This window comes from Lontra canadensis, unplaced genomic scaffold (assembly GCF_010015895.1).
Source record: "Lontra canadensis isolate GAN:19392208 unplaced genomic scaffold, GSC_riverotter_1.0 scaffold63, whole genome shotgun sequence".
Lineage (NCBI taxonomy): Eukaryota > Metazoa > Chordata > Mammalia > Carnivora > Mustelidae > Lontra > Lontra canadensis.
This window is the reverse complement of record NW_022631057.1, coordinates 9690794-9705427: the sequence shown is the minus strand read 5'-3', so window position 1 is coordinate 9705427 and position 14634 is coordinate 9690794. Positions and strand designations below refer to the sequence as shown.

General features: G+C 57.5%; 1 protein-coding gene across 2 annotated transcripts in view; it reads right to left on the bottom strand.

The window, feature by feature from the left end:
* Nucleotides 1–156: 156 nt before the first annotated feature.
* ADORA1 (adenosine A1 receptor) overlaps nt 157–14634 on the bottom strand; it is a 31503-nt gene continuing 17025 nt past the window's right edge. For both annotated transcript variants that reach the window (XM_032878312.1, XM_032878310.1), the window contains exon 3: nt 157–2160. In XM_032878312.1, the coding sequence (XP_032734203.1) occupies nt 1521–2160 (640 nt within the window). In that variant the 3' untranslated portion in view covers nt 157–1520. The remainder of the gene's footprint in view (nt 2161–14634) is intronic.

The window sequence follows — 14634 nt, the reverse complement described above, 5'->3', positions numbered from 1 at the left end:
TTTTTTAGCATCTGGCTTTCACATTCAGGGTTTGCTATGCCGAGAGCATAGCTATAGAAAGAGACACACTCTTCTCTGGAAACTTCCTTGCTCTGAATGCCTCCATATCTCCCCTCCCCCCCCCCCCCCCCCCCCCCCCCCCCCCTCGGCTTCGGTCTGGTCTGTGCTTCTCCCCCATGCCACCACTGCTCTCCTCTGCTGAGGTCTTCTGCTGCCCTCAGATGGTGGTGGAGGTGGGTACCCAGGGGCATGCCGTCAATCAAGTTTCACAGTCTTTATTAGTCAGGAGGCCCTCCCAGGGAACATCCCACCTCCAAGAACGGGCGAGGCCTGGAATCACGCGCAGAACCCGCCCCCTCCCCTCTGTACAAGCCCCGCCCCCCATCTTGGCAGAGGGTGGACAATCCCTAGATGCTCTAAAGCCTACGCCGTGCCACAGAGCCCCAAAGCCCCTGAGAACTGTGCTCAGTGCCGGGATGCTGGGGACATTTAAATGCCAGCAAGCTCTTTCTGCCTCCGCCTCAGCGGTGTGGTCTCCCCTGGCCTGTTCCAGCCTGGCACAAGTCACCCCAGCACTTTCCCTTGTCCACCCCCTCCGCAAGCAGGCTTAATGCTCCTTCGTGTTGTCATGTCTGGGGCTTTCCTCTCCATCTGGCCCAGAAACAGCAGAGATGGGTGTCACTTAAGCGAGTCCAGGCCTTCATCAGGGCCCAGTGGACAGGTAGTTACCGCCCAGGCCCCTTCTTGGGACGCCGGGGCCAGAGCAAGGGCTCAGTGCTGCCACCTGGTGGCTGTGTGAGGCCTGCACTTCAACTCCACATGAGCTCCAAGGGGCTTGGAGCCCCACCCCAGTTCAGGGTCCCAGGGCTCGTGGAGAATAAAGCAAAAGTTGGGAATGATTTCTGGACCTGCTCTTTCTGCCTCTCCCAAGTATAAACCTGGGCTCTCCAGGGCAGGGAGAGCAGGCACCCAGGCACCCAGCATGGCTAGGAGCTCAGGGTCCTGGGGGGGGCGGACACTGAGGCTCCTTGATTCCTGCCTCTCAGTGGCTCTACCAACTTCTCCCACAGCAAGAAGAGAAGGCAAGACCACGATGTCCAGTTCCTCTCCCGCCCTCCATCTTGGAGGGGATCCTCTCCTTTCCTTAGGCTTCCCAGGGTTGCCTCACTACCACCAGAGACAAGCAGGCTCCCCCGACTGCCATGGGAACCCCAGCTTGCCCTCCCAGCCCACATGGCCCCTTTGCAGCCTCAGGCTCCCCAGGTCCATCCAGCCCAAAGCTCTGGGCTGCCCGCATGATGGTCACACGGCTGGGGAGGCTCAAGCCACTTTCCTCCTCTCCTCAGGTTCCCTGGTTCTTTCCCCACGGACCGCCCTCCCAAACCTTCTCCAGGACCCGAGCTGCAGGGCACCCACACCTCACAGCCCTGCCAGGAAGGCTCAGGAGTGGGACCAGTGGGGAGGTGGGACTGGGCTGATGCCCCCGATGTGGGCAGCCAGGTGGGAGCAGAAGGTGGAGTCTAGTCGTGAGGCCCCTCTTCTGGGGGGTCCTCATCAATGGGGGGTGAGGGCTGGCAGCGGAAATGGTCATTCCAAATCTTAAGGAAGGTGACCCGGAACTTCTGGATGCGGAAGGCGTAGACGATGGGGTTCATGGCTGAGTTGCCGTGAGTGAGGAAGATGGCAATGTAGATGAGGACGCTGGGCTTCCGGCAGGAAGGGCAAAAGAGGGTGATGCAGTTCAGAATGTGCAGAGGCAGCCAGCTGAGGGCGAAGAGGAAGAGGATGAGGGCCAGCGACTTGGCGATCTTCAGCTCCTTCCCGTAATACTTCTGCGGGTCCCCAGAGGAGGCAGACACCTTCTTGTTGAGCTGCTTGCGGATCAGGTAGAAGACCTCCAGGTAGATGAGGACCATGAGCAGCAGCGGGGGCAGCACCCAGACAAAGAAGTTGAAGTAGACCATGTACTCCATGCTGATGACCTTCTCGAACTCGCACTCTATCACAGGCTCGCCCTCGCTGCCGTTGGCCGCCCAGGCCCTCTCCACCTCCCCCAGCCTGTTCCAGCCGAACAGGGGTGTCAGGCCCACCACGAAGGAGAGAATCCAGCAGCCAGCGATGGCCACCGCCGCCCTCCGGGGAGTCACCACCGTCTTGTACCTGGGGGAGGGGAGGGCAGAGTGTGAGTCCTCCCCGTTAGTCTCCGCCAGTCCCCAGGGGTCTCTGAGAGGAGGGCCCCTTCCCAGCCAGGGCCCAGGGAGAGGGGAGTTAGGGTTTGGCTAGAGGTCCAAGACTTCAGGATCTACGATTTGGGCCAGAGCTTGCGACACCCTGGCCATCCCGCCTGCAGCAGATGGGAAACCTGGTTCACGTAAAAATCATGAAGAACAAAAAAATCAAGATAAAAATCATCACGGAAAATAATAAAGGACCTCCTGCAGAAGTACCAATAAAATCACCAGAGTAAAACTCAGTCACATGTGCCCGGCACATAGCTATTGGTCCCCTCATCCTTGCTGTGTGACGGTCCTTGCAAGGTAGGAAAGCCTTGACAGAGGACGAAGTGGGGGTTGAAAGTATCACGTGAGCTGCTCAAGGCCCCATGGAAGGTGGCAGCACTTTCCTGAGCCACGCTGACCCAAAACAGCCAGATCATTGGTGAAGCCCTCTTCCACTTAGGCCAAAAAGCCTTCCACAGCTTCCTCCTTCCGGCCCTGCCCCACCAGTGTCCCCATTTCCCCTTCCCAGCTTACCTCCCCTTCCCCTTCCCAATCACAGCACAGTGCTCATCTCCTGAGGGCGTCTGCTCATGCACCAGCTCTGCGTCCCCAAGCTAATGGAAGAATTATTCTCAGAAAGATACCTAATGCTCACGGAGCTTTTGTGGCCACCCAGGTACTCACACGCACGCACACGTGGGTACATTTGCTCAGCAGAGCACCAAACACGGGTGCCTTCTGTGCCGGCACTGCTCCCTGCACCTGGAGTAAGAACAGATCCCAGGCTCTCCGCACTCCCATTTTGGGTGAAGAGGCGGACGACACAATGTCCTGGGAGCCCTGCACTTCCCTTTAAGCCAGTGCAGCCAGCGGCCAGCACATCTTCTGCCCAGACACTGCCCTGGAGCAAGTGCCAGGGGCTGGGGCCTGCCCGGCTCTGCGCCGAGGAGTCGGCTCAGTGCGGTCGCTTGCCCAGTTGTTATTTTCCAGTGCAGCTTCTGGAGGGAGCGCCCCCTGAGCCTGTAAGCCGCGACTGAGACCCATGGGGGTGAAGGCAAAGCCTCCCTCTGACTCTGGTTTCTTCTGTCCTGGGCTGCAGGATCAGGGGCTTTCTTCCTCACAGCGATGATGTTACCCTGGACATCTGTCCACCCACCAAAGCCCCCACTGCTCCAGAAAGGCTTTACAGGGATGCGGAGGGGCATGCCTTGGCAGGGGTGGTGGGAGAAACCAGATCCCCATCAAGGAAGCAAGAACTAGAAGGGATCACGGAACCTCTTTTCCAATCTCCTCATCATTCCAGTGGGGAAAGGAGGAACCTAGAGAAGCCCAAGACCTCACTGGGGCCCCTCCTCTGCTTTGTGATCATGGGGTCCTTGTGCCCCCCAAAGCACCAAGGTACCTCAAAAGCACCCAGTTCACGTGTGTGTCTTTCCGTTTTCTTACACCTAATCCTTGCTATCTTGGAACGGAATCCCATTCCCGCCTCTCGGATCCCCGGCAGGAAGGCCGGCCTGGTGCGCACGCTGGAGATCAACCTGTAACCTACTCGATCAGCTCTCAACGAGACAGCGGACCCCGCTTCAGAGACTAAGGATCAGATGAGAAAACATAAGCGACAAAGTCTGTGAACAGCCCACGGATGTTCCTGTGCCAGAGCCCCTACCCCTCCAAACCCCCAGTAACACTCACACTTGGAAAACCTCCAGCATCTCTAGATGCTCGGCCAACACGGCCCAACAGCTCTGCAAATATCTGGCTCAGGGCTTGGTAGTGATGGTCTCAAGGTGCCCCCCACACATCCTAGAGTGAAAGCAGCTCTGGGTGAATGTATGGGCCAAGACCGTAGGAGCGGCGATCAGTCTGCCGAGAGACAGGGCTGAGGGACCCTGCCACGGCTGTCATGGGGGCGGGGGGCAGGTCTCCAGGTGAACCTCAGCAGCTAATCAGGCTGCAGCTGCAGAAGGAAGGGTAGAGGCCAGGCCTCTGCCCTCCCTCCCATCCCCGCCCATCACACGTATGATTTACATCACGTTTATTGTTCACAAAGCCCTTTACATTCGTGCCTCAGGTCATCCCCGTAACCACCCCGTGATGCAGCACCTAACAGGATTACCACCTCACAGATTAGGAACCCCGGGCCCAGAAATGGCCCCAAATGACCCAGGTCTCCTGACTCCAAGACCAGCTCCTCCCGGGCACCAGGCTCATCGTGAGTCACTTAGATATGGGATGGTTGGCAGATTGGGAATGTCCCTTTCCTAAGAGCTTTAAAATGGGAACATCCAGACCCTGTTCAAAGAGGGTGTGCCGAGAGATGGGGGAAGGGAGTGGACAAGGTGACCTCGTGCTGCCGTCCAGCCTGAGGACTGGGGGTGGGGGGAGGCTGCCCAGGACCCACGTCTGAGCGGCGATGACCCACTGAGAGAAGACGTGTTCTTGACACTGACCCAGGTGCAAGGGAGGGAGGAGGCAGCGTCTTACTGGGGAGGCCCCCACTGCCCTCCTCCCGTCGCCCTTCCTGACAGCCTAGAGCCCCAAGGTTAAAGCTTTCCTGGGGCTCCTCCAGGGCCGGGTCCCAGCAGACCTGCAGCTTAGGGTATCAGTTCTCATCTGTTTTTCTTGCTATTTTCTCCATGGTGGGAAAGGGCTGGACCCACGACCTCAGCTGAGGTGGGGCAGGCTCCCACAGGAAGGGCTGCGCCCCAGGGCCAGGGAGAAACTCACCTCTCCCCACGTGTGGGAAAGAGAAGCAGAGGCTGCAAGTCCTGGGGCGGGGGGTGGTGATGGGGGTGGGGCATGTTGAATGCATCTCCAATGCTCGGGCTCTCCCTCCCAAGCTGGGGTCCGAGGCCTCACCACCCCCGGGGCTGTGCTGGGAATGAGCCAGAGAGACGGCTGTCCTCAGGAGCAAGCAGGGCGGGCCGCTCCTCAGGGAACCAGCCCCATCGTCTCCAGTGTCTCCCTCACAGTGCTTGGAACCCACCATGGGTGAGATGTTCCTTCGGGTTGAGAAGTGCCCCCCACCCCGTGTGTTGTTTCTGAAAGCCAAGACAGTACTCACTCCAGAGTACTGGAGTCACGGTCCTGACGGTGGTGATAACATGCAGACCAAGTACCTGGACGGCGGGAGGGAGGTTCTGAAGGCTAAGGTGGCAGGAAGGGCCTTGAAAAATAACAGCTACCTGGGGGGTCTGGGGGGCTCAGTCAGTTGAGTGTCTGACTCGTGGTTTTGGCTCAGGTCTTGATCTCAGGGTTGTGAGATCGAGGCCCCGGGCAGGCTCTGTGCTCAGCAGGGAATCTGCTTGAGATTCTGTCTCTCCCTCTCCCCCTCCCCCCCACTCATGTGCCTGCTCCCTCTCTCAAATAAACAAATCTTTAAACAGAAAGAAAAATAACAGCTAACTGATCAGTAGTAATGACAACAATAATGCTAACCAGAGCTAATATTTACTAATACTTTCCATGAGCCTGGCACTGACTAAAGGTAGCCCCGTGAGTTAGGTATTATTATAATTATTATTTTCATTTTCTAATTATAGTAACTGAGACTCAGATTATGAGACCTGCCCAAGGTCCCTTAGCCAGAAAGAGATAGAGACAGAATTGCTAAGGTTCAGATCTGTCCAAGTCCAAACCCCGGGCTGGACCCAGCTCGGGCACTCCAATGGGATGGGGTGAAGGGGTTTGGAGGGTGTGGTCTCAGAGTGGCGGGGAGCCACGGCGAGCTCCCTGGACTGACCAGTTCTTAAGATGCCATCAGACCTGCCTGGAAGCCTCCCTCCTCCCTCAGGTCTGACCTCTTCACAGACCCTGGACTGCTCTGCTGATGAGCTGCCTGTTTATTGGGGGGCGGCGGAGGGCGGGGGAGTGGTGTTGGGGAAACAAAGCAAATATGGTACCTCCCTTTGACTCATTAAACGGATATTCCTTGAACACCTTTAGGTTCCAGGTGGTAAAGGTGGTACCTTTACCAAGTGGTAAAGGTAGGGTTCAGAAATGCTGAAGAGAACAGGCCCTCATGAAAGTTTAACTTTCCAGGGGCAGGGGAACAAGAACTAGAGGTAACCACAAATAAAGGATCATTTCAGAGAGTGAAATCAATAGGACCCCCCGAGAGTATGAGTAGCAGACAGCCGAGGGGCCTCTCCGGGCAGGATGTGCTGAGCTGATCGCTAAATGATCACCAAGAACCACCCAGGCAAAGATCGTGGCAGGGTGGGGCAGGGGCGGGGCGGTGATGGTCAGAACCTTCCACACAGAAGATACAGCAGGTGAAGGCACTGAGGCTGGACGGCAAGGAGGAGAGAGCCGATGGGGAGGCCGGTGAGGACAAGGGTCGGGCGGGTCAGTCCCAGCTGTGGTCAGGGACAGCCACCTAGGGCTGGGAGGGCCACAGTCAAGGTTCAGGGCTACATTCTAAGAGCAGGGAAGCCACTGCAAACCACGGGGTAATATCCTCCAATTTCTGTTTATAAAAGCTGAGTCGGACCGCCCTGTGGAGAAGGTGTTGCAGCCGGGAAAGAAGACAACCAACCACACGTAGGCTACTTTAGCCATCCAGGCAAGACAGGAGGTGGTGCGCTCTAGTTGGCGCGGCAGCCGGGGCACAGTGGACGGCTTTGAGGTGCACTTGGGAACGGACCCAACAGGATTTGCTGCCCAGTCTGGCTGTCTGGCTGATGGAAGGAATCAAGATGGTGCTCAGGTTTTGCTCCTGGCCACCAAGTAGAGAGAGATTCCATTGCCTGAGTCTCCCGGACCCCTGTCTCCACAAGGGGCCCCTCCCCTTATTCTGAGCCCTGACACCCTCAACCACGAGGTCCACACCACACTGCAGGACCCACGTTTGTGTCCCCCCGGGGGCCTTTGCCCTTCCTGCTCCTCTCCCCTCATTCAGATCCCAGCTCAGATGTTGCCTGCTCAGAGAAGCTTCCCCAACCGGCCTGCGAAGACAGCCCCACCACTCTGTACCTCGTGCCGTGTTTAACTGTCGTGAGAGAGCCGACCACTTCCTGTCTCTCTCTCTCATTCTCCATATGTAGGTTTGCACTGATCATCTGTTGCTCTCCAGCGGACTACCAGATCCCTTTAGGACAGGGTCTCTATTTTGCTGGTTCACCACTACAACCCCAGTGCCGAGAACAGTGCTCCGTCTCTTTCTGCTGAAAAAACAAACACGTACGTGTAGCAAGGGGCAGGGGAATCCTTACACCCACTTACACAACCGCTTATGATCTATTCAATGATAAGTAAAATTCCGTGATAAGTAAACATGACTTATTCGATCATTTGCGATTGATTGAGGACCTAGCCCGTGAGCACCTCTCGGGAACCAGAAGTGAAGAGGAATGTGTCGCAGCTCAGTTAGAGAAGGTCAGAGGCAGAAGGCTCAGCCGTCACCCTGGACGCCATCACAGTGCCCTGGGTGAGAAGAAAAGTTCCCTGGGTCTCTCCCCGCTGTGCTGGGAGCTGTGGGGAGCCCACTGCTGACCTGGGAAACCACTGGAGCCCTACACAGGTCCTGCGACATAGGCCGCTCTGACGAGGGCCTCTGATGAGAAAGCATGAGCCAGCGCCAGCCAGCACCCCCAGCACACCCATGGCAGCCCAGGCCCAGCACTGCCCGGCACACTGTGGGTCCAACAGAGGTGCCCCTGGCCAGAACCAGCTTCCCTGGAGTCTTTCAGCCTATGGTCCGGAGAAGCCGTGTCTCCATCTCAAGCTAAGTCCTCATGGGACCCATGAGTGTGCTCAGGCCCCGGGGGGTCCTGTGCCCCACAAATAGGGCCCTTTCACAGTTAGGATCACGTCCAGTCAGAGGGCCTGGCTGAGTGCCGAGGGCTGGCCTCTCCCTGGCCACAGCCTCAAAGAGGGGCTCTTTCCTGGACACCGCTGGTGACTGACTTTCAGGCTGACCCTGAGAATATGAACAAAAAGCCTCCTACGAACAGGAAAAGTTCTGAATGCCATCAGGTGATAAGCAGACCCTGAGACTTAGGCAAGAAAGAAACATTTGACAGAGAAAAGAGAAGGGCAAGACAGAGAGGCCCTACAGAACTCTGTCTGGTGGACAGAGAACAGTCACACAGAGAAAGGCGCTCATAGCAGCTGTTCTGCCACTGTTCGAACAAGGCTGGAGCATACTGGTCCTGAAGCCGGCCCTCCTCGGCCTACTCTCCTTGCCCTACTCTCCTTGCCCTGCGCTGCTCTGCATCAGCAGGGGCTGAGACTCACAGGCTGCATCTCCAGAGATGCTGTATCAGCAGGGCCACGGGAGGCATTGGAGCATGGAGGGAGGAGAGGAAAACCAGGATATTTCCACCCCTCTCTCTGCCTCGGGTAGCTGTTACATCTCCTCCCTGGCCTTCCCTCCCAACCAGCAGTCCCACCTCGGTTCCAGCTCTTCCCTTTGTCCTGCAGCCCAGGGCTAACTTCCCCTTGTTGCTAATCTCTGGGTTCCCTCACTATCCCTGCGGGCTTCTAGGATACGTCGTCACCCGCATAACCAATTCCTCCAGTGTAAGCACCTCAGGGACCCCTGAGCTCCAGGTTGGACCCTAGCGGCTCAGGAGTGAGGCCAGAGTGGGAAGAGCCAAGTGTAGTCATCACGAAGGACTCCCTTCCAGGGACAGCAGAGAATAGACCAGACTCTTAACAAATCCGCGTGGACTCAGAAGGGAGAGAGAGAGAGAGAGAAGCCACATGGTCAGTTTGGAAAAGGGTAGACACAGCTCTGTTGGATGACACGGGTGACGAAGTGTCCTGTCGACTGCCGGGGCCAGGGCTGGGTCGTCAGGCCCCGCTGGCCCTGTTCCCCAGGCATGTAGCCAGAGCCCCGGCCGAGGGCTGGAGTGGAGAGAAGGGAGCGGGATGCGGGGAGCATGTTTCTGTACCCCAGCAGTTTGGAGGGTCAGGAACTGAATTCTCTGTCTCTCCTTCCCTCGCCCTCCGCCCTCCATGTCTGAGAAGAAGCAATACTACAGAGCTCGGGTGCCCTCCCTCCTGCCTCCCTTTTCATCAAGGATCTGGGCCACTTGCAACGGGAAACCTGGATTTCCAGACCAGAGCAGTAAGGCTTTCAGACTATTAAACTACTTCCTGCAGAGAAATTCTTCCTCCCCAAGGAGAACAGGAAACGAGATACAATCAGCGGCGCTGGGCGCACTCCAGGGGCCAAAGATTTACTAGTAATGTTGCCCAGGGGAGTCTGGATCAGGGGCCGGAAGTGGGGGGATGGGGGGTGGCAGGAGGTCCTGATCGTCCTGCTTGTTGGAGTCTTGCCCCCCTCAGACCCTGCAGCATCGGCTACCACCCCTGTCAGTGTCTCCCATCCCCAGGAGGGCAATCAGTCTGACACCTCCAGGGCCGGCCTAAAGTCTGCCAAGAGGAGAAGACACTTGGGGCTCCTGGAAAGACCTGGGTAAATTGGTTAGGTGATTAGTGTAAGCGGGCCTTGGAAATCGCTCCTGGTCGCTTGCTGGGGACAGATGAACTCCACAGCCTGGTGGGAAGACCGTCGAGGGCACGTATGTGAGTCTGGGACCAACCCCCTCCCCTCCCCTCCCTGCTTCGGAGAGAGAGCCTCTTCCTCGGATCCGGCAGTGAGCAGAAGAAACCGAGCTCCTGCCCTCAAGGAAGGTTCTGTCCGACAGGGGGGCACAGCGCCTGCCCAAAGGGAGCAGCCAGTCTGAGCAGAGAGCGGCTAAAACAAGGCCAAGGTTGCCGGCCCAACCCCCAGACTCACGGGCCAAAGGGACCCCGGCATGGCCGTCCCCTCCCCCCGACAGGTGCTCTGCTCTCTGGGCTCATTCTCTCATCCCTACAAGGAGGCCTTTGGATGTGCTCAGAGCTCCAAAGGGTGGAGGCGGTGTGTAGGGAGCGGGTCCTCAGATTTGGGGGAGCTACATCTTCCAACTACATCTGCTGCCGTCCCCAGTTCTTTCCACGGTCCCCAGTGAATCAGGATGTCCCTTCCTCCTCCACCCCGCCCCCCCACACTGGGAAGCAGCTCTCTGGCAAGGCCAGGGGGAGCCCCACATCCCAGTGACAGGGGGGTCCTTGAGCAGGGTGTCTGACCTGATCAGGAAACGGGGGGAAACGGGCCCAGACTTCAGCATTCCCGGCCATTTCCTGCCCTGAGACTTGATTTTCTCCAACTCTCAGGTAAGGCCAAGGTGGCAGAGACCAAGGCCAAAGAGCCCCACCTGCCGCAGGTGACTCCTCCGGGGGGTGGGACGGAAAACCCGTCCTGTCTGCCTGCGGGTTTAATGACCTGTGAGTGGCTGGTGCACTGAGGCCTCACGGTGACGACCACGGCAGGAAAAGGGCCAAATTCCTTTTCCAGTGAGGCAGAAAGACCTGCCTCTGGGAAGAGGGAGCTGACTGGATCATTCCACAGTGCCCTGTGGCCTCTGCAGACAGTGGTCACTTCCAAGAGGCGGCTGAGGATCCACCTGTCCCCCTGGCCCATCAGCAGGGCTGGTGTGGGAGGTCCTGGGAATGTGCGCACCTCGCTGGGCCCATGAGCACAGAGGGGCCCCTGCTGCCCGTTGAGGGGTGCCTGCTGACATGGGAGCAACACCAGGTCCCCCCAAAGCAGGAGAGATCCCCCCTGGAGCACCTCTTCCAAGGTCTCTCTCTCTCCAGGAGACCCAGGTTCTGGTCCGGGCCCCACTGGGAGTGAGCAGGTCTGGGGGAGACCCCCCCCTTTGGGGTATCCGTGTCCGCATCGAGATGATGTGAGACTAAACCAGATGTCTCCCAAGCTCTACAGGTCGTGTTCCCCTCTTCTGGAATGATCATCCTATAGGGAGAGCTGAGCTTGGCGCGAACAGAAAGGAGAGGAGAGCCCTGTGGACCAAACTCCTCTCCTAGTTTGGGGAGGAGGGGCCCCAGGGGCTGTGATTGTGAGGCACCCACAAGTCCCCAGAAGAGAGTCCCTCCCCTGAAGCATGCTGGGGAGTCAGATAGGACTTTTCGCTGCGGCTCCTCCAGGTGACAGCTCATGGCCTTGAGCAAGTCACCATCCCTCCAGCCTCAGTTCTGTCCCCAGCACAAGGCCTGGAGAAGACGTGCTTGGCAGGCTCACGGTGACCACGGGGCTGGTGTGCCAGCTCGCCGGGGCCCTGGGTACATAATAGCAACTGGTGCCCAACCTTATCGCCTCACTGCTCCGACGACATCCCTGATTCCGCCGGAAAATACAGTCAGCTCCGAAAGAGATACAAAACAATTTGCAAGGGCGCAGATTAAAAAAAAAAAAAAAAAAAAAAAAAAAAAAATTGACTTGTTTCCTTTTGAAGGACTGGTCACACGGCTTTAGTTTCTAATTTCCGGCCAGCTCTCCCACCTAACCCAGCCTTGGTTCAGATTGAGTCTGTGTTCCTGAGCTGTCTGGGGTGGGGGTGTGGGAGCTCACTGAGCCCAGCCCAGAACCCCACGCAGGGCCCCGGAGAAGGCGTTCTCCCTGGCAGAGCCCAGCAAAGCTCTCTCGGGGGCAGCGGCCGGTGTGAAGCTGGAGACAAGGGCAGGCTGACTTGGGTGGGGAGCCCCTGCCCTTTCTCCTTCCTCCCTTCTGAGTATCTCCCAGCCTGTCAGATACCACGGGATACTTAGCTTCGGCCTGAAAGCCTATGTGGGCCAGGGACCATAATGTCACACCGCAGCAGGGAGACCCCACACAGACTGCAGTAGCCCAGCTGGGACCCAGGAGGCAGGCCTTCTGCGCAGGCGCCCAGCCTGGAGGGACAGGCAGTGCCCCTTCCAGACCTTCCCTGGCCTAGGAGACAGGGATGCTCCCCCTGGGAGGGGGAGGAGGGCAACTGTTCTCAGGGGGCATGGGTTCTTTCTCTGTGTTTGTTACCTGGGCCTTTGGGCCTTCCTAAAATCGTACCCTCTCTTCTAGAAAAGATGTTACAGATGGTAGGATGTATGAGGACAGAGGGAATTCTCCACCTTGGAAATCTTTCCAAAGAGTCCACTCCCACCATCAGGCCTCCACTCTGGAGCATCTCCTCATCTATCAGGAAGTCCTTCCTGGGTCTAACTTCAGTCCCTCCTGCTGCCTCACAACCCAAGGTGGTACTTAGCTCTTCAGGCCTGGAAGAAGTTGCATGTGCTCCCAGGTCCTGGCCCTTCTTCCCACCGACGCCCAGGTCAGTGGAGTTTGGTGCCCAAACCCGCTAACAATAACAGCGGTCAGAACACCAGCACTTCCCAGCGGTTGCTCCCAGGTGTCTCCTGTTGTTTGGTTTGCCTCATGTCTCACTGCACGCGTGCACACTCACCCAGCCCTATAAGGCCAAGTCAGGGCCAGGCCCAGCCCAGGCTCCAGTCCTTCCAGATCAGCAGCCGCCCAGACAGCAGCGTACAGGAGCCCTGGTCCCACACTCCTCTGAGCACCCTCCATGCATCGGCTCTGGTCGCCCTCTCTATTCTTTTTTTTTTTTTTTAAGATTTTATTTATTTATTTGACAGAGAGGTCATCACAAGCAGGCAGAAAGGCAGGCAGAGAGAGAGGAGGAAGCAGGCTCCCTGCTGAGCAGAGAGCCCGATGCGGGGCTTGATCCCAGGACCCTGAGATCATGACCCGAGCCGAAGGCAGCGGCTTAACCCACTGAGCCACCCAGGCGCCCCTGCCCTCTCTATTCTGCCCCCTCTATTCTGCCCCAGCCACGGAAATGAGCTGGGGGTTGGCAGTGGGGGCCTGATGCAGTGGAAGTCTCGCCCAGTGGCAGGGGTGTGTGTGTGTATGTGTGTGTGTGATGCAGGGAGGGCCTAGATTCCCATCCCCAGGATGGCAGGTGGCAGGAGGAAGGATGTTGGATCTCCTGGGTCATGGCTGGAGTCTGATGCTCTCCTCCTCCCCACGTGGGACGACAAGTTGAACTCTTTGCTTTCGTCTCAAGCACGAAACTGCCAGTACCCCGAGAGCAGGACACAGGTGTGGTTCAGTGCTGTAGTCCTAGCAGCGGCCACAGTGCCCGGCACACATTAGGCGCCCAATAATAATTGCGGAAGGAAAATGGATTCACATACGATGCTCAGTTAAAACCAGAAGAAGCAGAAAAAGAATAGGCAGGAGGAAGGAATAAGGAACAAATGCAATGAATAGAGAACAGTTACAGGCATGGTAGGTACTCATCGGATGCTATCAATTATCACTTTAAATGTGGATAAAGTCGGAAGGAGGGTCAGAGGTCCGCTGAGTCTCCCCTCTCCTCTTCACACCATCCCTGCAGGCAGGTACAGGAGCTTGCTCCCAGCGCACACAGATCGGGCACCTTCCATAAGACCTACAGGACCCTCAGGTCCTTCCTCCATCCCCGACCCCTGGTACATTCAAGCCATGTAATAAGGTAGTTCTAGCAAGAGTCTAACCACACTTCCTCCTGCTACAAGACCAGCCCTTCTCCTCACTGCCAGCCCTGGGCGGAGGTTGCGAACAGCGTGTTCTCTTGCTCTGCAGGGAGCTGGCCTGCACCCCTGTCGGCTTCACTGCACCGGGAGAACAGAGCAGGCTGAGTCGTTGGCAGCGTCCCCATGCAGGGGTCTGGCGAGGCAGCTGCTCTGAGGGCTGATCGATAAACTCATTTTCAGGCCCTCCCACTTCTGCAAAACCCTCTAAATCACTCACATCTGCCATGACCCTGGATGGGGGAATCTCACATTATGATGCGTGTGGGGGAGGAGGAAGCTTATTAAATCAAAGCCTCTTTTTTTTTTTTTTTTCCCCATCTACCATTCACGAAAACTTCAAAGTGCCGTGCTGGGAGCTGGAAAAAGAAAATGCAGAGAGCTGGCGGTAATGGGCCTTGGGGACTCAGCCAGCCAAGAAGCAGTCAGGACTGGCACCACAGCGCGGGGGTGAGGGAGGCGGGGCTGGAGCTGCCCTGAAGTGGCTTCCCTGCTACCAACACCGACAAATCTGGGCAGTCTGGAAGGTCCTCCTTCAGGGCCCCCAACACTGAAATCTTGCAGAGGCCTGACCACCCACACCTCTCCCTCCCCGGACCTCCACGTGGGTCCCCACGTCTCCAACGGAGTCACCCTGGTTGGCCAGGGAGCAAGAAGCTCCGGGCAACACAGCGCTAGCAGGCACTTGACAGGCAGTGGAGGGTCTGGCCTGGGGTCAGGTTCAAACCTGCCGCATTAGCAGATGGACCCACCCCGCAGCATCGGAATTTCCTTTCCGCATCTGTAAAATGGAGCTGAAATCTTTCCAGCCCAGCCCCCACTGTGCCCCTTGTCACCATCTGACACCGAGGTTTGCGCACAGTCTCTCCTTCCTTTCCCGCAGTCATCCCAGGAGACGGAGTGATCGCCCAAGTTCAGGTTGGCTGCCTCCAAAGGCGGTGTTTTGTGTTTCACACATTGACGTTCCAGGAGACTGTGAGGGAGATGAGGACAGGGA